This window comes from Cucurbita pepo, chromosome 15, assembly GCF_057944985.1.
Source record: "Cucurbita pepo subsp. pepo isolate OVF chromosome 15, ASM5794498v1, whole genome shotgun sequence".
NCBI classification, from domain to species: domain Eukaryota; kingdom Viridiplantae; phylum Streptophyta; class Magnoliopsida; order Cucurbitales; family Cucurbitaceae; genus Cucurbita; species Cucurbita pepo.
Window position 1 is genome coordinate 2,356,175 of NC_141812.1, and position 24,197 is coordinate 2,380,371.

At 36.1% G+C, this 24,197-nt stretch overlaps 2 protein-coding genes across 3 annotated transcripts; one reads left to right on the plus strand and one right to left on the minus strand.

The window, feature by feature from the left end:
• Positions 1 to 212: 212 nt before the first annotated feature.
• Positions 213 to 5,541, plus strand: LOC111811097 (putative polyamine transporter At1g31830). Of its 2 annotated transcripts, none has more exons than XM_087118281.1 (2): positions 213 to 580; positions 3,599 to 5,541. In XM_087118281.1, the coding sequence occupies exons 1-2, from the start codon at positions 374 to 376 to the stop codon at positions 5,054 to 5,056; spliced, it is 1,665 nt and encodes a 554-aa protein (XP_086974407.1). In that variant the 5' UTR covers positions 213 to 373; the 3' UTR covers positions 5,057 to 5,541. The 2 variants fall into 2 exon arrangements, with proteins under 2 accessions (XP_086974407.1, XP_023553594.2); XM_023697826.2 differs by lacking the exon at positions 213 to 580 and adding an exon at positions 2,432 to 2,605.
• A 1,064-nt stretch (positions 5,542 to 6,605) lies between these two features.
• Positions 6,606 to 17,810, minus strand: LOC111811096 (formin-like protein 14). The gene is made up of 19 exons (XM_087118000.1): positions 17,648 to 17,810; positions 17,097 to 17,216; positions 16,306 to 17,009; positions 16,003 to 16,224; positions 14,021 to 15,855; positions 13,517 to 13,643; positions 13,257 to 13,328; positions 12,884 to 12,982; positions 12,071 to 12,112; positions 11,908 to 11,988; positions 11,779 to 11,829; positions 11,613 to 11,694; positions 11,229 to 11,323; positions 11,040 to 11,111; positions 10,831 to 10,947; positions 10,426 to 10,494; positions 10,269 to 10,335; positions 7,063 to 7,316; positions 6,606 to 6,973 (listed from the first exon to the last, which is right to left on the minus strand). The coding sequence occupies exons 2-18, from the start codon at positions 17,167 to 17,169 to the stop codon at positions 7,183 to 7,185; spliced, it is 3,942 nt and encodes a 1,313-aa protein (XP_086974126.1). The 5' UTR covers positions 17,170 to 17,216; positions 17,648 to 17,810; the 3' UTR covers positions 6,606 to 6,973; positions 7,063 to 7,182.
• Positions 17,811 to 24,197: the final 6,387 nt, after the last annotated feature.

A 24,197-nucleotide genomic window follows, 5' to 3' on the forward strand; every position in this document is an offset into this window, starting at 1 on the left:
ATAAATAAATAAATAAATAAATTGTTGATTAACGTAGATATATTTAAGTTCTTGCTTAGAGTAAATTAAGGAATAATTAAAAACTTAAAAAGCTGATTAACAGTCCGTAATCGGTTGTTATGGTCCAATTAGCCATAAATTCTAGATTCTTCTATAAATACAAGCAAACTAATTGCCATTGCTCCACAAACTCTCAAATCCGAGTTCATCTTGCGTTCTTCATTTCATTTTCTCTCTCTCTCGCGCGCGCGCGCACGCACTAATCCACGAGCACGATCAAGTCCTAACCGCCTCTGTGCGTACTTGAAGTTGAATGATCAATTAAAGATTCAAAACTCCTCTGATATATATTTCAAATCTTCAATCGCTTTTGATGAGGAGAGACGGAGATGAAGCGCCGATTTCGGCTTCGCAGATCGATCGGAAACCAGAGCAGACTGCATCCGCGGCGGAACTTGGCGAGAAGGAATTTCAACCTAATTCGACCGGCGCTGGCTCTCCGCTTCACTGCGACGGCACCAAGGAGGAGCTCCGCCGTGCAGAAACCGAACAGCCGATAGTCGGCGATTCCAGCCACCAGGTAAACAAAGGCTACTGAGAATCGTAACTTAGAAGTGAAAAGAAAAAGGAAAATCTGATTTATTGCTTCTGCTGATGCGATTAATCTTTCTTCTGGTTTGCGTGTGCTTGTTTGTTGATTATGCTTCTTCTTAGCGTTCTTTCAATTTCTTAAGCCATCGCTAGTAACAGAGATCTCCCTGGCAGTTGGAATTGGAATTCGGAATCCGAAACCATTCCCTTTCAGCGCCAACCTTGAGGAGTTTTAATTATTTTTTAAAATTTTTATTTTTATTTTCATAATTGTCAAATATTAAATATTTATAAGTCACAACTCATAGCTACTATCAGTTACAAATTATATATATATATATTTTTAAACTACCCTAGGATTTGGTTGGATTGCAACCTAATTTTCAATTCGACAGGTTTAACTGAACAAATATATATATATATATATTTACAAATGGAACTGATTTTCGATTTTAAAAAATTCAACCCAACCTAAATCACAAATAAGGTTTAAAATGATTAATCTTTTAAATTTGAGAAACTATATGACATTTTAATAAATAAGGTTTAAAATGATCATCTTTTGAATTCGAAAAAACTAAATGACATTTTAATAATTAAGAAACCAAATAAAACAAATTTAAAATTTTAAAGATGAAAATAGTTACTAAATTTATTTTAAAAATTTAAGGATTTAAGGTAAGATAAAATCAAAAATAAAAATATTTAAATAAGATTTAAGTATAAGTTAAATTTAGTATATTAAACTTACCTTAGAGGTTAATCTTCTAATATTTTTTTATCTGGACTAAATTTTTATTAAATAATAAATTAATTAAGCTCATATTTATCAAGAATATAATATAATTTAATAAAGTCGAAGGTTTAAATATTTTTCGAACTATATTTGAATATTATGATATATATATATATATTTTTTTTTCATCCCACCAAAGAATATAATATAATATAATGTAATAGTAATATATATATATATATAGATAGATGTGACGTTTATTTAACTAAATCCAACCTTCAAAGGTAGGCGTGATGGAATCATAAAGTGGAAACAAAGAAAATAGTAAAGCTTAAAAAGTGCTTTCGTGGTGAAAAATTCCGATTCCAAAAAAATTAATGATTAAATGTAAATATGTACGAGGTAATCATAGTTTAACTAGTCCATCAAAAGTTTAGATATTCGAATTTTTTATTATTTATATTCGAATTTTTTATTATTTAAAAAATAAATATAAATATTTTTTTAAGGCAAATTTAAAATAAGCTTAAAGATTTAAAAAGTTGGTATAATTTCTATAAATTATTTTTAAAAAATTAAACATGGCTAAAGATTTCTTAACCTTTAATTAGTTTTTAAAAAATGAGAAAATTCTTTGTTTATTTTAGTCCTTAAATTGTTTTAAAATAATGGTTTTAATTATTATATTTATTTTAATTTGAAAAAAAAAAAATTAATAAAGTAATTTTGAGTAGAAATAAATATTAAATAAAATATATTTAAGAATATAGGTTAAGATTTGGGCGAATTTTAGAATGCTGGTAATTAGAGGGGCCCAATCACAATTTTGTATTACTTTCAGTATAGACAAGCTTACGTGGACAGTGGGGCCCACAAATTAGGTCAAAACAAGGAAAGGAGATTCATTGACGTGGCACAGTAAGATTCAAAAGGGGAACACCTTGCGAAATGCAAATATTCGTCATTTCCTAAATGCCACGTACGACTTTTGACCTTTTTAATTAAAATATAAATAAAAAATAAAATTTATTTTTTAGAAAAAAAAAAAAAAATATATATATATATATATATATATATATATATATATTGTAGAATTTCGGAAATTTTATTTTATTTTATTTTATTTTGTTCTTCGTTGTTCTTTTGTCTTGTATGTTAAGTTCTGAAACTCCGTGGTGCTTTATGGGCTCATGGCGGTAGTTTTCTCCGTTTGTTCCACGGCGGAGGCGATATTGCAGTAATGCATCTCTCACCTCCGGCGATTGATTTTCCTTCATGGTTTGTTTTCTCTTCTGCTTCATTCTTCTTTTGTTCACTTGTTCTTTCGGATGTCGCTTTTACCTCAAGATCTTGATCTTTTTTCTTTTTAAATTCAAGATTGCGTTTCTTTGTTTGTCTTAAGATCATGATTTCTGGTTTTTTGGAATTTTCGTTCTGTTTTTTTTTTTTTTTTTTGGTTTGGTATTTCATTTGGAATTCTCTGTTGTGGCTTCTTCGTCTTTTTTGGGGCTCTTGCTATTTTAATTTTTTTTTTATGTGAATTACTTGCTATGGCTATTATCAGATGTAGGTTGGGGACTTTCTTGGTTTAAGTTACTGAGAATATTGTGTTCTTGTTTCTTCGGGATTCGAGTCTGGATGTGAGATGTGGATTTTAGCTTTCTTGGTTTAAGTGACTGAGAATACTGTGTTCTTGTTTCTTCTGTATTCGAGTTTGAATGTGAGATATGGATTTAAGTGATTGAGAGTGTGGATATTATACCTTCCCCTTCTTCAAACTCCGATTCTCTATTGTTCATAGAGAAATTTCTGATCAACGATAGAACAAGATCTATTTTGTAGCCAACAAGAGAATTAGGGTGTTGAAGCAATAACTCAAAACCAGCTTGCTTAGAGAATCAAAGGGTTCCTGTCTGCTTTTTTTTTTTTTCAATTGTTTCGAATGCAAGTAGGCGTCTCGACAATCTTGCTCAGACCGGGCTTTAGTCTTTGGTTGTCATCTTTGAACCTATGGTTAGAAGGGCAAACTATATATCAAAATAGAAGCGGAGATTGCGTATGGATGAATGAATGTCGAACATCTCTCTCTGCACTGAGAATATTGTATTCTTGTTTCTACTGTATTCGGGTTTGAATGTGAGATGTGGATTTTAGCTTTCTTGGTTTAAGTGACTGAGAATATTGTGTTCTTGTTTCTTCTGTATTCGAGTTTGAATGTGAAATGAGGATTATAGCTTTCTTAGTCATGATGTTACTTTGTGGGTTGTGCAGAAATTGAGGTCTTCGCCAGCCAGACAAACTTCAATTGCAATGGGAGAGATAAATCGTGCAGAGTATGTGTCGGTTGGCGAACTGCCTTCGCCTTCAGTGAATAATGCAAAGAAAGTTTCTGTGTTGCCTCTCGTGTTTCTCATCTTCTATGAGGTTTCGGGGGGTCCATTTGGAGTTGAGGATAGTGTTGGGGCAGCTGGTCCTCTGTTGGCTCTTCTTGGGTTTTTGGTCTTTCCACTTATATGGAGTATTCCTGAAGCATTGATAACTGCTGAGATGGGGACTATGTTTCCTGAAAACGGTGGTTATGTGGTTTGGGTTTCTTCTGCATTGGGTCCGTTTTGGGGATTTCAGCAGGGTTGGATGAAATGGCTTAGTGGAGTTATTGATAATGCTTTATATCCTGTCTTGTTTCTCGATTACTTGAAGTCGGAGATCCCAGTTCTTGGTGAAGGTCTTCCACGAGTCGCTGCGGTCTTGGCTTTGACAGTGATCCTCACTTACATGAATTATAGAGGATTAACAATTGTTGGTTGGGTTGCTGTAATCCTTGGTGCTTTCTCAATCCTCCCTTTTGCAGTTATGGGACTCGTGTCTATTCCGAAACTACAGCCTTCTAGATGGTTTGTGGTGAACCTAAAGGATGTCGACTGGAATCTGTATTTGAACACTCTTTTCTGGAATTTGAATTACTGGGATTCTATTAGCACATTGGCTGGAGAAGTGGAAAACCCAAACAAAACACTCCCTAAAGCACTTTTTTATGCCTTGATTTTGGTTGTTCTCAGTTACTTCTTGCCTCTTTTGAGTGGGACGGGAGCCATTGCGCTTAACCGTGAACTGTGGACCGATGGCTACTTCTCTGATGTTGCCAAAATTATAGGGGGAGCTTGGTTGAGTTGGTGGATCCAAGGGGCTGCTGCTATGTCGAATATGGGAATGTTTGTAGCAGAGATGAGCAGTGATTCTTTCCAACTTCTCGGAATGGCAGAACGCGGTATGCTACCTGAGTTCTTCAGCCAACGGTCTCGTCACGGGACACCGTTGACTGGGATACTATTTTCAGCCTCAGGCGTTGTTTTGCTTTCATGGTTGAGCTTCCAGGAAATCATAGCAGCGGAGAATTTCTTGTACTGCTTTGGAATGATTCTGGAATTCTTAGCTTTTGTCAAGCTAAGGATTAAACATCCAGCTGCATCTCGGCCTTACAAGATACCTGTCGGAACGGTTGGATCGATCTTGATGTGTATCCCTCCTACAATACTAATATGCGTAGTGTTGGCCCTTTCCACAGTCAAAGTGATGATTGTGAGTCTAGCTGCTGTTGCAATCGGCTTATTGTTGCAACCCGGTCTCAAGTATGTCGAAAAGAAGAGATGGCTCAAATTCTCTGTTAGCGGTGATCTCCCTGATCTCCATTTCGCCAACCGTGACCGAACAGAAACCTTAGTATATTAATGGGAATTCAATGGTCATTCAGTTCCAAAGAGAGGAAGAATCTTTCTGAGACGACAACGACGCGTTGGAGACTTGTAACAATCGATGCAATGGCAGGCCAAAGATCTTGTAAGTTCATTCTCTGCTTTGATACGTGCTTTAAGTCGTAGTAACGTAGTCACGTTTATCATCCTAGTTTTAGAATGGTGATAAATAGAAAAACAAAAAAGAAGCAAAATCTCAGTTCCTTAAATTAAGCATCAGTTAGTAACACTGCATCTTGAGATGTCTTATGGGTTAATGTTCTAATTCCACTAATAAAATGCCGTCTGCACGCCAAGGTCTCTCTGCTATGCTATCTGTTTGAAATAAACTTGCAGAAGATTTGCATATATCATGTATTATTTTGGATATTGTGATCCAAATTATCCTCTCTGATTATTTTGTATGATCACTGGGAAAGATTGAATAGTGAAATCATGAATTACGTGTTTGAATTTGGTGAATTTGGAAACAATGAATTACGTGTTTGAATAAGTGATTGAAATTCTTGGGAGGCAAAATGGAAGGCAAATATGGCATTTTTATGTGAGATAGTCTCTTTCATACTGAATTATTGATATCGAATATTCAAAAAGTTCTTTCAGATTGAATTATTGATATCCAATGTTCAAAAAGTTCTTTCATATTGAATTATTGATATCCAATACTCAAAAAAGTTTGTCCTTCACAAGAGGAACAGCACCCTTACAGCCAAAAAGTTGTCATGCTAATATATAGAACAAAAAGCTTCAAAAAACCTTGGATATGAATTGTGTATGAAAGGGACAAGAACATTGACACGTATTGTGGTTTGAAACTGAGTCCAAGTAATGAAATTACTCATACAGCCGTTAGTAGATATTGTCCATGCAAATATATATATAACATCATTAGTAAATATTTTGTACATATTGTATGTATTGTCGAACAGTATCTGAATTCATGAATACGGTTGAACAATGATTAAAGTCAACGGTTAAATATGCTTTGATCACTAACAACGCAGTATCTATCTACTAATGTTCCAATTCAAAGGAACAGTATTCGTAACTGGTCATAAGCGAATAATATCTATCTACTAATCTTGTACAAATTCAATAATATCTATCTACTAATCTTGTACAAATTCAAAAGAACTGTACATGTGTACATGTAAATTACTGTTGTATTGTTCAACAGTACATGTACAGTTAATGAGTTTGAGCATTTTAATTTCATAAAAAAGAAGAAAAAGTGATCAAAACATGTTTACTCAAACCAGTCGAAGGGCCTACTTGAAAACTGAAATGGAAATAGTTCACTACTATAATTGAAAACAACGAAATTTCAAAAAAAAAAAAAAAAAAAAAAAAAAAAACTACCAAAATAGTTAATAGAATCTCAAGTCAAATGCAGACAGCAAAGTAGTTTTTGACCTAAGAATTATGAAGGATCGATACGGTGTCGTGTCGTTTAATGATAGGACGAGCGAGTGGGGAAGAGAGCATTAAACTTGAAGTTTAGCAGTAAGTAAAGGAGCTTTTCCACATGAACTAATGAAACACCATTTTAACTAGAAATTGTGACCTTTTCTTTACAATAAATGTGCAGCAGAAGCCACCACGAGTCAAGAAAACTACCAAAATATAGCAATGATATCTACCTGTACAAAGGTCATAGCCCTATTTCAACTATCTTCAACAATTGATATATATCCATATGTTGCTACCTGTGAAGTTTTGTTACCATAATGACAATGTCAAGCTGAGATCAACAGAGCTCTAACCTCGTTGTCAAAAGGCAACCACTCCATGAGTCGGTATTCGCTACGTATTTACAAAGCACAATATTGATGAAAGAAATGGCAGCGCAGGAGGGCGAAGAGCCAACCTGGGAACAAAATTGCCTTGTGCTCAGCTGTTATAAGCATAAACCAGACGAGTTTTAAGTTTGCATACCGTCGAGAATGCTACTATGCCATTTTGTTAAGAGATTCGGAAACTTACCGTGAAGGAAGTCTATGAATCATACATCTGATTTTCACATTCGCACCTCTTCAGGTATTCGACCGAATTAACCAATTAGGCTTGTCTGGCACTACCTTCTACTAAAAACATAATATGGTCTCACTTTGCCTTAACTGAACTTCGTTCTTTCATGGCTTCTTTCTCTATTTTTCTCTTTTCAGCATCAGCCTGTCTTTCGTTTTCTTCTCGAGACTTCTTGAACATCTTAACAAAGACTATCAAAATTTGAGTCACTGCAAGGAAAAAGCCAACAAATTCATTAGCATGTGTTCGACGCAAATTTCCATAATGTAGGAAATATTGAGACAAAATCTCAATCCAAGAAGTATTAGAGGAGGAGCTGCTTTCCCACGTTCAAGAGGTCACAATTCAAGTCGCTACTAATTAATTATTGAAAGTGATGGAGAACAGGAACTACTTGTCCATAATGTTTTAAGGAACATAACTTCACAAACTATTCAAAAGGTAAAATGAGTCAACTTTGATTACCACAAAAAATACACATGCACTCAATTCAATTTGGTATTTGATCAATCCCCTAGACCAACGTTAGTGGCTGCCGAAAAACTCTCATTGATGTCGACTGCTAGAGAGAGCTTCATGAGCTGTGCTTATTGTCATGCTCATTGTTCAACAGGCCACACTTATTTACCAAAGGGACACTTTTTAGTGTACCTTTTATTTCAAGAAAAGAGGGGAACTTTCAAGAATGCTTCAAAAATTGTCCAAGAATGGAGCATTACAGCAATAGAAGAACGCCCAAAAACCAGAAACTTTTCTTACGAGTATAAGATCAAGCTTTGGATCGTGACTGGGATCTCAATGGAGGAAATCAATGTGGGGATGAAAGACCTCAAACGTGCTTTGAAAAATTACTTTGCCAAATAGAATATCACGTGAATAAAATTCAAGAAAAAAAAAACATCCAAACCAAGAAAATGAGATTGACACAACCCCAAGCGAAGATGAAGATACAAATTCTCATGCTAAGACGAAGGAAAGTCGCTCGAGGAACTAGACAATTGACTGAAGCATGTTTTCATTCAAGCACTTTCTCGTCCTATTCTTATTTTCTTTTTAAAACTTAAAGGACCAGTTTTTAGGAGGGATGGAATTTATGTGGTAGGATTAGTGGTTAATCTTGGATAATCCTGGGTAAATCCTTTTTAGTATCCTTTTGGTACTTTTAATACTTAGTTTGCCCTCTCATGTATTCAATAACTTTGATGCATAATAAAGATTGTGATTAGGTTCTTAGAAAGAATTCTTCTTCAATCTCTTAGGCTTTAATATTTCTACTCTTCTGTATTCTAGTTTTAGTTTTAAAGTCCAACCGTGGCGTTACTTCGGGACAAACTTAAGTTGTCCATCCCCTTTAAATAAGACCATCAGCCTTTGAATTTGGTTGGATTTTCTATTGAATAAAGTCTTGAAGCATTATTTCCCAACTATACGAAACTTCCCCATCATTTGCATGCCACTCAGCAGTTGCCATCTGGGTGCCTATGCAACTCTTTGCACAGAAATTAAGATAACAAGCTGATTGAACACTCATCTCTGGCTACTCTTTAGTACTCGGCACTTCCAATCCAGTAGAGATGTTCGCTTTTCAAATATTAGGAAATTTTAAAAAAAGCTAAAAAGAAAAATTTTAACCTATGTTACTGCTGCTAAGACAACCTTTATCTTAGGCAAATTTTCACCCACCTGTATGTAGGGCTAAATTTTTGTTGTTATTGACCTGACCCAGCACATACATACACAGTTGTGCATTACAGCGGATTACATCATCTTAAGTAGTTTTGATATGAACCAAGACATCAATTAGGCAATATAAACTTCAAGGAAAATGTGAAAAAAATGTTGTTCAAATTATCACAAAATGTTTTAATTCATGTCATATTAAAGAAGAATCAAACTTCATTCATTCTTAGATGGTTGCAAATTTTCAGTGGATGATAATTTAGAGTTATGGTATTTTATTAATATAATTATAGACTTTTTATTCCATTTAAGATTATATTTACATGGTGGCTAATTATGGTTATAAAGTATACATAGTGACTCATTATGGTCATAAGATATGAAAGTTACAACTCTTGGAATGCCTTATGAAAGGTTACGGGGTTTTCATTTTGAGACTATATAGATGTATGTTATCTTTGTAAAGTAAACTTGGAAAATGTAGTAAAAAGAGCATTTTTGCTTTACTTTAACCAAGGGCTAAGTTTCTTTGTAATTCTATGTGCTTTATATTGCATGTTTAGAATCATTTGACTTGACATGATCGATCTTGCTTGTGGAGTGATTTGAATCTCAATCAAGTGCTCTTGCCTTGACTTGAGATATTTGATCAACAAGGTAATCCGAATTTTACTTTTCCTTTGAGTGATTCTTTATCATCAGGGCTAAGTGTTCTTACCTTTCCTTTAGTCAAGGGCTAAGTTTCTTTGCAATTCTATATATAGTTTAAGTTGCATGTTTAGAATCATTCAAGCTTGACATGATTGATCTTGCTTGTTGAGTGATTCAAATCTCAATCAAGTGTTCTTGTCTTGGAGATATTTGATCAACAAGGTAATCCAAATTTTACTTTCCCTTAGAGTGATTCTTATCATTAGGGTTAAGTGTTCTTACCTTTCCTTTAGCCGAGGGCTAAGTTTCTTTGCAATTCTACGTAGTTTAGATTGCATGTTTAGAATCATTCAAGCTTGACATGATCGAGTTTGCTTGTGGAGTGATTCAAATCTCAAATAAGTGCTCTTGATTGAGATATTCGATCAACAAGGTAATCCAAATCTTACTTCCCTTGTCGTTATTCCTTATCAAGTTCTCTTGTGGGAAAGTAGTTATGAGGCTAGTTTTGGTTGGATTTTGTTAACCTTGGTTAAGTGGTGTAATAAATGATTTTCAGTTGCAATTAGTTTCAGCTTGGGCTGCTTTTCACTTCTACTCCTAACGCTACAGTAGAGAAGGTGTTAATTTTTGCTGAAAACAAGCTGAACTGAACCAATTTTACCCTGCTAATCTTAGCCATTGGCCAGGTTTCTAATATCAATCACTTGAATTTCCACGTGTAGTTCTTTTTTATCTCACACTTCAACCTGGATTTTCCATCTGTAATATTTTTCTCATTTTACCATGTGCTTAAAAGATTACGCATTGAAATATAAAATTCACAAGACCTTGCTCAAAGGGGCACCGAGCTGGATCCTCGCCGAAGTACTGGGATAGCGAATCTGCGTTTCTCCCCTGACATAACAAAATGTCAGCTTTGGAGGGGGAGCCAGAAAACTATCTGGAATGGTTTTTTTTTTTTTTTTTTAATAGAAAAGGACTCACCACTTCCGAATATAAGGAAATAAGTGCCCTTACTTCAGCTTCAGCCGTATCAAGAAAAATCTTCAGCACCTGAAAGGAGTAATAAAAACACTTGGAACTTTCTATAACGAAAGAAAGATGATTAAACTAATAGGGAAAGAAAATTAAATTGAGGACAAAACCTAGTATGCCCTAATTCCTACAACCAAACTAAGTTCATGATGAAAAGATCTACGCACTGATATAGAAGAAATTAAAATTTACGCCAATGTTCAGGGTCAAATGCAGATTCCTCATGGAGCTAACGCTATCAAATTGATATAAAAGTCATTAGTGCAGACTAAATATGATACTGGGGTTTCCGTCACTGGGAGAAGAAGCAACCAGATTCCTAGCAAAGAACCAAATGAACATTAAATTTCACACCTTCTGGAAACCAATAGAGATAGCACCGTCATTTTCTGAAGCAGTTAGCTCTTGCTCCATCTTTTCAAGACCTTTACTCACTGCTTGCATTTCCTCAGCCAATGCTTTCAATTGAATCTAGTTTTACAAAATTCAATTACATTAGATAAAAATTACAAATGAAAGGGAATCTTATCCACAGATTATTCATATTTCCGAAAATAACATACCTTAGAGGCAGCTTCTAAATGAACAAGGTCCTTGTCAAAATCAAGTAATTCCGCCATTTTTTCTGCAATGAGCTTTTTTTTTTTTTGGGGGGGGGGGGGGGGGGGGGGGGGGGGGGGATAATCAATATAAAAGAAACAATTTAATTATATTGTAGTGCACGTACAGACAAAATATATCCAGATTCCTACCTTACACAAATAATGCATCAAAGTCATTTTGTTGTTTCTTGCCCGAGTGTCAGACAATTTAAGGAGGCTGTCCAACTTAAAACCTATAGCAGAGCCTGCAATGTGACACGAATATAAACAAAAAAAAATCAAATGCATTAGACCAGCAAGCAAAGCCTGAAGCCTGATTCCTCCTCACTTCACAAATTGACGCATGCTGCCAAGCTTGGACTAAACAGTTTACTCGATTCATTAATTGGAGAAATTTATAAGTGATCACTTTAGTTCGAAAGAAATAAAAATAAAAAATTGACGACAGATAATTAGTCGTGTTAGTCTTTCAAGCTCGTCTATCACATCTTCAAGAACGTTTTTTATCAGTGGCAACAAGGGTGAGACATCTACCTCGAGCAGTGCCCTGGTTTAACGCATTTCCCAGTGTCAGAATTGTTTGCATTATCTGACGCAATTTTGCAGATTCTTTGACCTGTTGCTTTAAATTACAAAATAAATATGGACTTGGATATGATTGAGACGGTCACTTTGAAAACACTAGTAAGTGGAAGAGTACCTCTCTTGTAGCATCATTTATTGTGTTCAAGTTGTATCTCAAATCATTCACCTAACCAAGATAAGAACTAAAACTGTTTACTACAAGTAAATAGCATAAAAGTTCACGTGACACAATTTGATATTATACCTGACTAGAAAAGGTTATTTTGAAAGCAAACACTCGTAACTTGGACTCTATTCGTGGGACCTTCATTAGCTCGAGAAAAAACTGAAAGGGAATGAACTAGCATGAGCTTCAGAAACTTTATTGGGGCTTATGCATATTAGGGAGATAGAAGCAATTGAAGTACCTGCTCACACTTTCCTAGCATTTGTCTGTCACCTGTATAATTCTGTAATATGTACATGTACCATTTGCAGGAAAAAGAAAACAATTAAAAGTATATATTGCTTTGATCTATTTCAACCGAACTATAAATGTAAATCAGCAAACGATAACATATTACTCAATAAATGAAAGAAACAAAAATACCAAAACCGACTTTACCACATCTCTTTACTTAATACCGATATCGTCGAAAAAACCTACTGCTAGTACAGAATGGAAAACATGGGGAGTCCTTGAAGGGGAAAAAAGGTAGATACACTGCTTCGTATATGCAACACATTATTTACATTAAATAAGAAAATAATTTCCTAAATATATGCCAGGCAAAACTTTCCTAATAATGGGCTTAAGGCTCCCAAGAACATAACAGGGAAAAAAAAATAACAAAAAATAAATATAGCTGCTCCTTTGCTTTAGCCGCTAGATGTAAAGCTCCTTTATTATCAAAATTCTAAACCATGTCCCACTAATGATCAGTAGAGCCATTTTAATTGATATTGCAAGTCCTATCCAAAACTTAGCACATATGAATAAACTCATAACTCGTCAGAACTGCAAAACCTACCATGGGAAAAAAGGAACCGGCTTGGGTAAGAGCAACCCTCACATATTTAATAGACTATAACTAGATAACTTATCCGAACTTTTTAATTCCTACACATGAATATCATAACGATGACGGTTCACTGTATTCAACATTGAGAAATCCCCAAAGTTTTGGAATGGCAATGTGCAGCAATATGTACAGTGAAAGAGGAAGCCGGGAGGGAAGTACCTTCAACGTTTCCATCTCTTCCCTGGTAGGACAAAACTTGATGAGATTCTCAACCTGGTCAATATCAAGAGCAGAAGAATCCAATGCAAGAACTGAATTCTGCAAAAAGTAAACTAAATTAATGGAGAGATGTCATAGGCTTAGAATGGAGACAATCAATATCCTTCTAACAAAAAACAAAACAAAAAAGGAAAAGAGTATACTGATATTTAAGAATGACCCTACAAATTTAACCTGGAGTCTGAATTATGTTATTAAGAAAATGTGGCATTTTCATTGATAAGATGAAAGATTATATCCAAAATCTATTTAAAGTTCAACCCATCTACTGAGAAAGCAAACTATGAAACATAATGGAAAGAATATCACTTACTATCATATCCGGTAAGGGAATCTTTATTTTTGAGAGCATTATTTCACAATTATATGCTCTCCGCAGGTCAATCTGACAAAATGACACAGAACCACATCACAAATTTGACCCAAAAAAAATAAATAAAGGGAGGAAATTGACCAAATGCTCCTTACCAACCTCACCTCCTTGAATTCCATGAATCAAAATCATGAGAAAGAAGTATGAAACATAGAAGAATGATGCTGAGGAAGAATAAGAAAGAATGGAAAATGACTAACCAGTTGCACGTTTTCCGGTTTGTTGATATTAGAACCACGTCGTCCTCCACCTTTACTACCACTTCCATCAGAAGCAGAGGCTGCTGAGAATAGACTTTCAAGTTCAGAGATGTCTATTTCTGGGGCCCTATAAGACCATTATTCGGAATGAGACTTATAGGAAATTCCATGCAATGCAGCCCAAAAATAATGAGACAGCCAAGATGATATGAGTGATGGTAGAAAGTATGGGACAACAGGTAACAGAAAAGGCAACCAGAAAATACAAAACAGAGAACCTAGAATAGGTTCCAAAAAGAAAGTGCACAACAAGATTTATCTTTTTAGGAAATGGATAGATCAAAGCATATCAATAAACCTTTTATTTTTCTGTTCACCAGGATCAAATTAGGAGGATTTCATTAATAATATAAATTCGTTATTGAATAAAGTACAGGCTCTACAGTCTAAAAAAACATGGATCATCCAATCAGTAGAAAACTCAAAAATTCATTCATAGTGCACCTTGATTGATTTTCCTGCTTTTGTGAATCAGCCCACAAACTGCCTTGCATTGCTCGAGTAACTTTTACCCAGTGCAATGGTTTTAAAGTGGTTTTTTTTGGAGCATTTACAACTCCAGTAGCAAGACGGCCTCTTCCTTGAGTTGTTGACCCTAGAGAAGCTTTGCCTCTTCCAACAGAAGGAGGAGGTGGTGGCGGTACATTTGGCCCTCTTGATCCGGGGGGAGGGGGTGGCATTGGTGTAGCACCATGACTTGACGGAGGGTGAGCATTAGAGGACTTTGACGGTGGAGGAGGTGGAGGAGGTCTAATTGGTTTAGTACCATGACTTGGTAGCTCAACACTGGGAGGTCTTGGTGGTGGAGGAGGTGGAACCGGTGCACCGCGATTTGATTGTGGAGGTGGAGGTGGAGGTGGAGGAGCACCAGAAAGTTTAGGAGGCGGAGGCGGAGGTGGAGGAGCACCAGAAAGTTTTGGAGGCGGAGGCGGAGGTGGAGGAGCACCAGAAAGTTTTGGAGGCGGAGGCGGAGGTGGAGGAGCACCAGAAAGTTTTGGAGGTGGAGGTGGAGGTGGAGGAGCACCAGAAAGTTTTTGAGGTGGTGGTGGAGGTGGAGGTGGAGGAGCACCAGAAAGTTTTGGAGGTGGAGGTGGAGGTGGAGGAGCACCAGAAAGTTTTGGAATTGGAGGCGGAGGTGGAGGTGGAGGTGGAGGTGAAGGTGGAGGAGCACTAGAAGATTTTAGAAGAGGAGGGGGAGGGGGAGGGGGAGGTGGAGGAGCACTAGAAGATTTTAGAAGCGGAGGCGGAGGTGGAGGTGGAGGTGGAGGAGCACTAGAAGATTTTGGACCTAGAGGTGGAGGTGGAGGAGGAGTACCAAAAGATTTTGGAACTGGAGGCGGAGGTGGAGGAGGAAGTGGAGAACTGGAGGAATTTGAAATAGGTGGAGGTGGACCAACAGCTTGTGGAGGGGGAGGGGGAGGGGGAGGTGGGGGTGGAGGAGCACCCGAAGTTTTAGGAACAAGCGACAGTGAATGAGTCAAAGAGGCTTCAACAGGATTGGTACCAGTAGTATATTGAGGTGGAGGTGGAGGTGGAGGTGGTGGAGGGGGTCTCCCATGCATTGTTATGGTAGTCAAATTTGAACTGATGGAAGTTTCTACATGAGGTTCATTATGAGACAGGGAAAAAGGTGGCGGCGGCGGTGGTGGTGGAGGAGGAATTACTTCAACAGTGGGTGTCATTTTATTTGAGACAAGTTCCCCACTAGCATTAGTAGATGGTAGATTAGATGGAGGTAACAGTGGCGATGACATCAAAGAACTTATAGGAGGGGTTGAGGAGCCAAAAGAAGTTAATGGAGGTTCTTTATTCGAAGATATCTCATCTTGAAATTCATCAGAAAGTTGAGGAGACTCTGATGAAATATTCACTTCATTAGCACCAATCTTGTCGGACAATAATTCAGAAGAATGTACTGTAGCTGGAATTGTAAAATTGGTAGAAGTTGAATCAACCACAGGCCTTGTAATAGTATCAAATACTTCATCTAAACTATCGGCAGTGCTAGATGTATTATTTTCCTCTTCAGAATCCACTGGTGAGGAGTATGAACTTGTTTTATTTTGCAATCTTGACAATTCCTTCACATCACTCAAGGCAGAAAGATTCTTGAGTAGCCACAAGGCAGCATCATCATTGTTATCAATCCACTCGACACCACTAAAAAGTTCTTGAACCCTGGAAAAAGCTTCAATTGGTAATCCACCTTTCTCTTCACCATTCAAAATTGTGGTTGGAGCCCTTGGAGGGGAGATGCTTTCCATCTCTCCAAACAGAACCTAATTTAAAAGCAATTAATTGGATGAACAGCCAAAGAGGAAAAATAAATCATTAAATCGTTCTTGGGACATTTATCTCATATGGTAATAAATAGTAAAAGCAACAAACTTGGTATTGAGATTCTCCAAATGACTGTCGAAACTCACCTCAGCTCGAAAGCCTTTTGGATAACGCTCCTTTGAATCCCAAAGAATGTCCAAATTTTCAGAGGTTAGCATCAGTATGTTTGATCGAATAAACGCTGTATTGAACATAATACGAAACATCATAACTTCCCTTTCTTGTTCTGGTTCCAAATGTGAACACTCCAACACTACATCTCCTTGAACCAAACACTGAACGTCTATTTTAATCACATCACACTCTGTCTGCAATCAAAACATCCATCTTTTCATGGTTTACATATCTAAAGTATATGAGGTCACAAAATCGAAGTAGAAAATCAGTACCTGATGGTAGTGACGGAGGGCCTTGTTCTTCTTGGGCATAGAGAAAATCATCTGCGTGGAAAGCCCACCCTTACTAAAAAGATTCCTCCCAAAAATACGAACAACTGGTCTGCAGCCATTCTGAGAATCGAAACCCGGAATGCCACGAAGAATTACACAATCTAAAGAAAGCGCTCGCTCAGGTGGTGGCCACTCAGAGACTATATTTCTCCTTGCAACATATTGCAAGTAGCGGAGCTGAGATGGGAATGGATTTAATGGTGACAAGAGCTGCAAAAACCCTTTGGGAGCTTCTCGATGAACAATTTCAAGAGTTTTCCTCTCACCACTGTGCAGTTTTCTAAATATCAAAAAGCTAGCCAAAAGGAATGCTAACAGTGGCCAACCTCCCCTCTCACAGTGGAGAAGAATGACATTTTGTTGGTTACCTAGCAGAAGCCAACTTTCACAAACATGGAGGAAGTGCTGTATTAACGACAGCGGTAGAAGCGGGCAACCTTCATATTGTCGAGGATAATCCATCACAGTGACATCATACTCGCACAACATTTGTGAAAATTGGCTCCGTTTCTCCCCTTCACGAAAATTAAAAGCAAGAAAAGAGGACTCCGGGAATTCTTCATGTAATTCGTTTATGATTTCGTGCAGATATATTTGGTACATATCATCAGGCAATACTTCAGTAGAAAAGCACGAGTCAAAAACTGCACAAACTCATGAAATTGACAACCAAATGAGAAACTATTAAGCCAAAGTTCATAATAAAGTGGCAAATTAAGATTTTCACTCACTATATACTCGTTCAACAAATTCCAGCAACCCATCCGGGGGTCTTCTGTAAAAGAATCTACTGAGGAGAGACATTTCGATGAAATGAATTCACATATGAGCATACACCACAGAACTAAGAGCTGCAAGATAAGAAACAGAAACCGGAGTTCAATTTTTCCCAATCGCACAAGAAATCATCAATCGTTAGACAATTTCTTCAAGAACATCCATAGAAACAAACTAACGCCAAACAATCCTAGTCCAATTCTCCATCATCTTTCTTTAAACTTCAATCAAAGGCAAATTTTCCACTGAGAAACGAAAAATTGTACAAATCTTACAAAATGCGTACTCAGTGGAGCGAGAAGACATGCTCCTCGTTTCTCGATTTCGAAACAAGAAAAATAAATCACGATAGCAAAATGTTACTCCATTTTCGATATCTGAAGCGATAAAAAGTACGAAATGAAAGGAGAATCGGGAAGAAATGCGGCAAAGAATATTCGTAGGGGATCAAAATCAAGGAAGAGAAGCAGAAAATAGAAGAAATTAAAGAGAGGAAGAGGAAAACCTGGGCGCGAAGAGCGAGCGAGCGGTGGAAGAACGAGGGAGAATTGGGAGATTTAGAGAATTTGAACGTAGAAAGAGAGAGGACCCCACGCCGCCGCAGCCACACCTCCGCCTCCCCTTTCTACTCTCTCACACTTCTATTTATCCTTCCATTTCCTCTCCCTTTCTTTATCCACCCGATTTGGCCGCTGTCGGAAAATCTAATCATTTTACTTTTTTTTTTATTATTTTTAAAAACTTTAATAATACTTTTTAATTTTTTTTAAAAAAAATCTAACAAATATAATTTCTTTTTTTTTTTTAATATTATTGTTTAAAAAATACCAATAAAACCATTAATATTTATTTTTAATTTTCAAAATTTTCGTTAATATTAAAAAAAAAAAAAATTTAAAAACATTTTTAAATATTTTGTAAAAAAATTAAAAACGGTTATATTTGTCAACTTCTCCTTACCCAAAACTTGTTACTCTCTTACTTGCTTGATCTCTATTTCGAAAATCTCTCTGCGCTCGTTTTTTAAAATCCTCTCTTAAACTGAAGTCAGAAGCTCGAGCATACGTTGCTTGGTCGTAGGCGACGTAAGAACGAATTGGATTAGTTCACTTATCGTTAGGAAGTGAGTGCTGCACAATCGCAAATCCACTGCCATCAAAAGTGGGATTGTGACAAAATAATACTCACCAACCTTTATAATAACATAAAAATATATGTAAATGACGATAATTTTTGTTTATATATTTAACTGTAATAAATTTTTAATTCATTATTTTTTAAATTCTCTGTGTATTTTTTAAATATAATACTGATGGAAAATATATTTTTAAAATTTATAGTTCCGTCATTGTTGGCGGTAAAAAAAATTTATGGTGGGTGAATTTTTTTTTACATGATGTTTCAAGTAAAATCTCTCCCTCGTCCATGATTTCATTCGATTCCTTTGCAAAGAAGTTTAGGGGGTTAAAACCTTGAATTTACTCCGATCAAACTCCGGCGAGAAAATTCATCTTCTCCGATGCTATTTTTCCACGTGAAATTACAAGCAAACACGTGGTTTCGGCCTTCTAATTTCCAATCGGCGGAGTCGCCGGCGAAGCTGCTGCCCTTTTTCCAGGTTTTTTTTATTTTTTAATTATTTATTATATGCGAAATTACTAAAGTACCCCTTTTCGCTTAGGGCTTCTAAGCAAACACGTGGTTTTGGGCCTCTAATTTTTCAATCGGCGGAGTCGCCGGCGAACCTGCTGCCTTTTTCCAGATTTTTCTTCTTTTTTTTTTAATGATTTATTATATGCAAAATTACTAAATAACCCCTTCAATTTGGGCTTGTAAGCCACGTGGTCTTGGGCCTCTTAAGATCCAATTGGTGGAGTCGCTGGCGAAGCTGCTGCCCTTTTCCTTATTTATTATACACAAATTACTAAATTACCCCTTCCGCTTTTAATTTCCTTTTTTTTTTTCCTTATTTCCATCTTTTATTTTTTAATTTCCTTATTTTAATTGTATTCTTCTAAAAAAGAAATATCCTTTATTTATTTATTTATTTATTTATTTATTTATTTATTTATTTATTTATATATAGACAATCATTTTGAACCAAAGATGTCCATTTGAACGGAGGGAGGGTGGGGAACATTTTTTTCTTCTTTAGATAAATGGAGTCGGGGACGGGATTGTATTCTCTATCTTCATTCCCGCCCTATTTCATTTAAATATATTTTCAACGCATATTAAAATCTCGCACCGGCATGATGCTTGACCACGTATACTTCAAAACTTAAATTTGCGTTATGTTATCTAGAGAGATTTCGTTCACATTGCATATATTTAAAGGTATTGAAAAGGATAATAGATTAAAGTGAATAGCAGATTTTGAACGAGGTGGAAAGATGACATGGCACCTCAATTTCAAGTTCGGGGACATCTTGATCTTGTGACGCCTCAAAGCTTCAAGTTAGAGTTGTGTTTTAGAGAGAGATTTAGATTAGAACGAGATCAGGTACGTCATGAAAGCATTACCTCTACATTTACTAAAGAAGAAATTGCATGAGCTTTCTAACCATGTATGTTCACATCAAGTGGCTTTTCCGTCAATGTTATCTTTACTATCAGATAGACGAGTCTTCTAAGGTTGTGCCAAGTCAGTATTGTTTAAGCATGTGACCATGGACAACAAGTAAAAAGGGGGTCTGGAACGGGCGTGCGACTCCGGGACATCCGTCATGCAATTACAAACAACACACCATGAACAAGCACGACTATAACACCAGGTCAGCATTGTCCAATATTCACCTTGACAAGCCTAAGCTAAGACCCAGACACGTGTCTTCAGGTAATTGAGCCATGTGGGAAGCCCACACTCCACCCCTAATAGCCCACGACACCATGATTGAAGGCAATACACCCCTCAAACACAAGTACAAAACATAAACAAACGTGTTGCCCACAAAGTGTTCGACGAAATGTCAACAAGAACTATGAATTAAAATTTCTTTGGGCTTGAACTCGCCCTTACTTCTATGCACGACCCATCAATATTCTCAAAAGAAAATGGGGGAAAATGGTGAAGAATGATTGATTAGAGGCTGAGTTAAAGAAGAAAACAAAGAGAAAGTGGGGCTGTCGTGGTGTGTTTGATAGTCACATGGCGAGTGATTGGATTGGCGTTGGCGTTGGCGCAGTGAGCACATGGTGTGCGCCATTTTTTGGCCGCTCCTTTAAATATCTCAACCGTGACAGCTGCGCTAACGCCAAATCCCATGTCTCTAATAATACCAATACAAATTGAGGATTCATTATTTGGAGCATTTTTATTGAATTTTATTATAAGTTCTTCTTTGAAAAAAAAAAAAGTCATTTTTTAATCCTTATATTGAGATGACGGGTTGACTTTTAACCTTTATTATCGGGTGATTTTGGACGACAAATTAGCTGGTTGATGTAACACACATGAGTTTGGTCAACGAATATTTAGAAAATTCGAGATTTATTAGATGCCACTGTATTCGCTGTAATGCTCGAGTCAGGTTGAGGTAAATTTGTTTGTTAACCGACAACACAATCTTTTTAAATATAAATTATATTGAAAAATAAGAATTATCAGTTAAATTTTTTTAAAACTAGTATTTTTGTTATAAAAAAAATGAGAATGGAAGAAAATTTGTCACGATGACCAAATAATGCTCAAGATCTCATTGAAGTATCCTCGTTAGAAGAGCACAAGCAAAAGTCCCATCGACACCTCAGACTCCTTCACTCCTTGAGACACCTAATCCTCGCGCTCATCACCCAAGTATCGCTGCTCGTCCTCTAATTTTAAGAAAAAAGAGTTTAACGTCGCCTTCCTAGGTAAAAACAGTTGAAGACAAAGATTCAAATTTTATTCAGTGGGACAAAAAAAGGTGGGAACTCGATCCCTATTAGGAATCCATGTTCCATTAATTGGAATAGGATGCAGGGTCTCCTAGTTAGAAGAGCACAAGCAGGTCCCCTCGACACCTCAGACTCCTTTGCTCCTTGAGACGCATGAACTTCAAGCTCATCACCCTCGTACCGTTGCTCATCCTCTAGTTTCAATAAAAAAGAGTTTCGGCAGCCCCCTAGATAAAAACAGTCGAAGACAAAGATTCACAGACAAAAAAGGTGGGAACCCAATCCCTATTCCAGGAGTTGAAATAGGATGCAGGGTCTAAGACCGGGACTAGGATTGGCAAGGCTTCCTTGTACCGTCCTTTCTCTGTCCCGCCCAATGAACATCACCTAAGATATTTAGAACCATATAAACTTAATCTTTTCAATTATCCATCATAATTATTATTATTATTATTTTGAATTCAAATTTATTATTCATCTACAAAATTAAAGTTTTTTGGATTATAAAATTTGAATTTCAAATATTTAAAATAATAATAATAAATTCCCCCTAAAATTATACAAAATATCCACAAAATTAAATTTTAATTCTTCAACTTTAATATATATATTTTTTTTTAAATTAGGACTTTTCCATTTAAATAAATGGTATAAATTAAAATAGGGTATTATTGTAAAAATTGAAAAATAAGTGTGACATAATTTACTATTTAATTTTAAATATTAAATTATTAAAATTATTATTACCATTCATTTGAACTCAAATAATATTATTTAGGATCCAACGAGCATTTTTAAGATTAAAATTAAAAAAAAATAAAGGGCAAAATTGTAATAAAATATTAGTATTATTTTTTTATTTAGCATAATAAATATTAGGATGAATATAAAAAAGATCACCCTAGAAAGAATATTATTAATATTTTTTTACAAATCTTCCACCAAAAACCAATTAAATATTGTTAGTTAAATAACAAATAAATATTATATTATTTTTAATTTTAATTTTTTTTTATTTGTTACCATAAATATGGTTAAAATATCATCACTAGTCGAATAGGATTAAGCCCAAAATTGTAGAGTAATTATATTTATGATTTAGGATGAAATAAATTTAGGAAAATGATTTATGTATTTCACACAAAACGTTATAAATTTTAGGAATAGATTGAATAGTATAAATACCCCTCTACCCTATTTAGTTCATCATCCCGAGAAATCTCAAGCAGTAGTTTCTGCACAGTGTTTTTATAAATTTCTTCTCAATTAGTCTTAATAAAGTGTGCGAGTGCTTCCGACAGAGAGTCGTGTTCAACAAAATATTTAAAATATTTATAAATAAAAATGAAAATAGGGTGACAAAATAAATATTATTATGTGTTGTTGAAATCAATCAAACCAATTTTTTTTTTAATTAATTAAATATTAAATTAAATTAAATTATAAGATCTAGAAGTGGCAAAAATGTAATTAATGAAGAATTGATGAGCCTTTGTTGTTAAGCAAATGTATTTTAATTTAATTTTATTGCAATATTTTGTTGGAAAAATTGATTAAGGAATGAATTAATTGTATTATTTTGAAAGCTAAGTTTTGTGGGGCTCTCCACATTGAGGTGTTTTTGAAAAGTTGCTTACAAAATAATTAAAAGAAAAAGGGTTTGGTGGATTTGTTTAAATTTGCTAACTTGTATTAAATGATGAAAAGATTCAATTCAAAAGTGTAGTGTCTATTGAGTGTGTTCCAACTTTCGTAGTTGTCACGTTTGGAATCGGTTTCGTTTTAATTGTCACCGTCCATGTTCAAGATTCGACACTCGATGGCTTTGGTGTTCCCGTGTGTCCCTGCGATATGGTCACGTTACTTCTCGTTTCTCTTTTGAGAGTGAAGACTATCCACGCATTCCAACACGGGAAGACTAGCTTTCAAGCCCACTACTAGTAGATATTGTCCGTTTTGGCTTGTTATGTATCGCTGTTAGCCTCATGGTTTTAAACGCGTCTACTAGGAAGAGGTTTCAACACTTTTATAAGGACCGTTTTGTCCCCCTCTCCAACCGATGTGGGATCTCACAATCCACCCCCCTTGGGAGACCAGTGTCCTCGCTGGCACACCGCCCGATCTCTAACTCTGATACCATTTGTAACAACTCAAGCCCTCTACTAACAGATATTGTTCGCTTTCGCTTGTTACGTATCGCTGTCAGCCTCATGGTTTTAAACGTGTCTACTAGGGAGAGGTTTCCACACCCTTATAATGATTGTTTTGTTTCCCTCTCCAACCGATGTGGGATCTCACCATCCACCCCCCTTGGAAGCCCAACGTCCTTGCTAGCACACTGCCTGATGTCTAACTCTGATATCATTTATAACAGTCTAAGCCCTACGCTAACAGATAATGTCTGCTTTGGCCCGTTATGTATCGTCATTAGCCTCACGATTTTAAACGCGTCTACTAGGACGAGGTTTTCACACTCTTATAAGGACTGTTTTGTCCCCCTCTCCAACCGATATGGGTTCTCACAATCCACCCTCCTTGGGAGCCCAATGTTCTCACTTGCACACCACCCCATGTCTAACTCTGATACTATTTATAACAGCCCAAGCCCTCCGCTAGCAGATATTGTCTACTTTAGCCCTTTATGTATTGTTGTCAGCCTCACGACTTTAAACGCGTCTACTAGGAAGAGGTTTCCACACCCTTATAATGACGATTTCATTTCCCTCTCCAACCGATGTGAGATCTCACACCAACACGGGTCATTTCAGCATGTTTTGTCATCACTTACATTTTCGTAGAAAATCAAGGTCACTCAGCATAGGATTGCTCCAAACAAAATACGCTCAACTTTGGAGTTCCTATGATCGAACCACTAAAAATGAAGGTACACCTTGTTAGATTCAGCACCTAATGACCTTGACATTCCCTTACATCTCCCAACACAGTCACGTTACTTACTTCTCACTTCTCTTATAAGAGTGAAAACTATCCTCACAAACCAATGCAAGATCAACACGGGTCCTTTCAGTATGTTTTGTCCTCCCTCACATACTTCGTAAGAAAATTAAAAAAATGTCACTCCAGCAAAGTACACTGAAAATAAAGGTGCAACTTATCGGTATGGATAATAACTTTCAGTTCTCGTAAGTTTTTCTTAGTTATTTTATTCTCGGGATCTC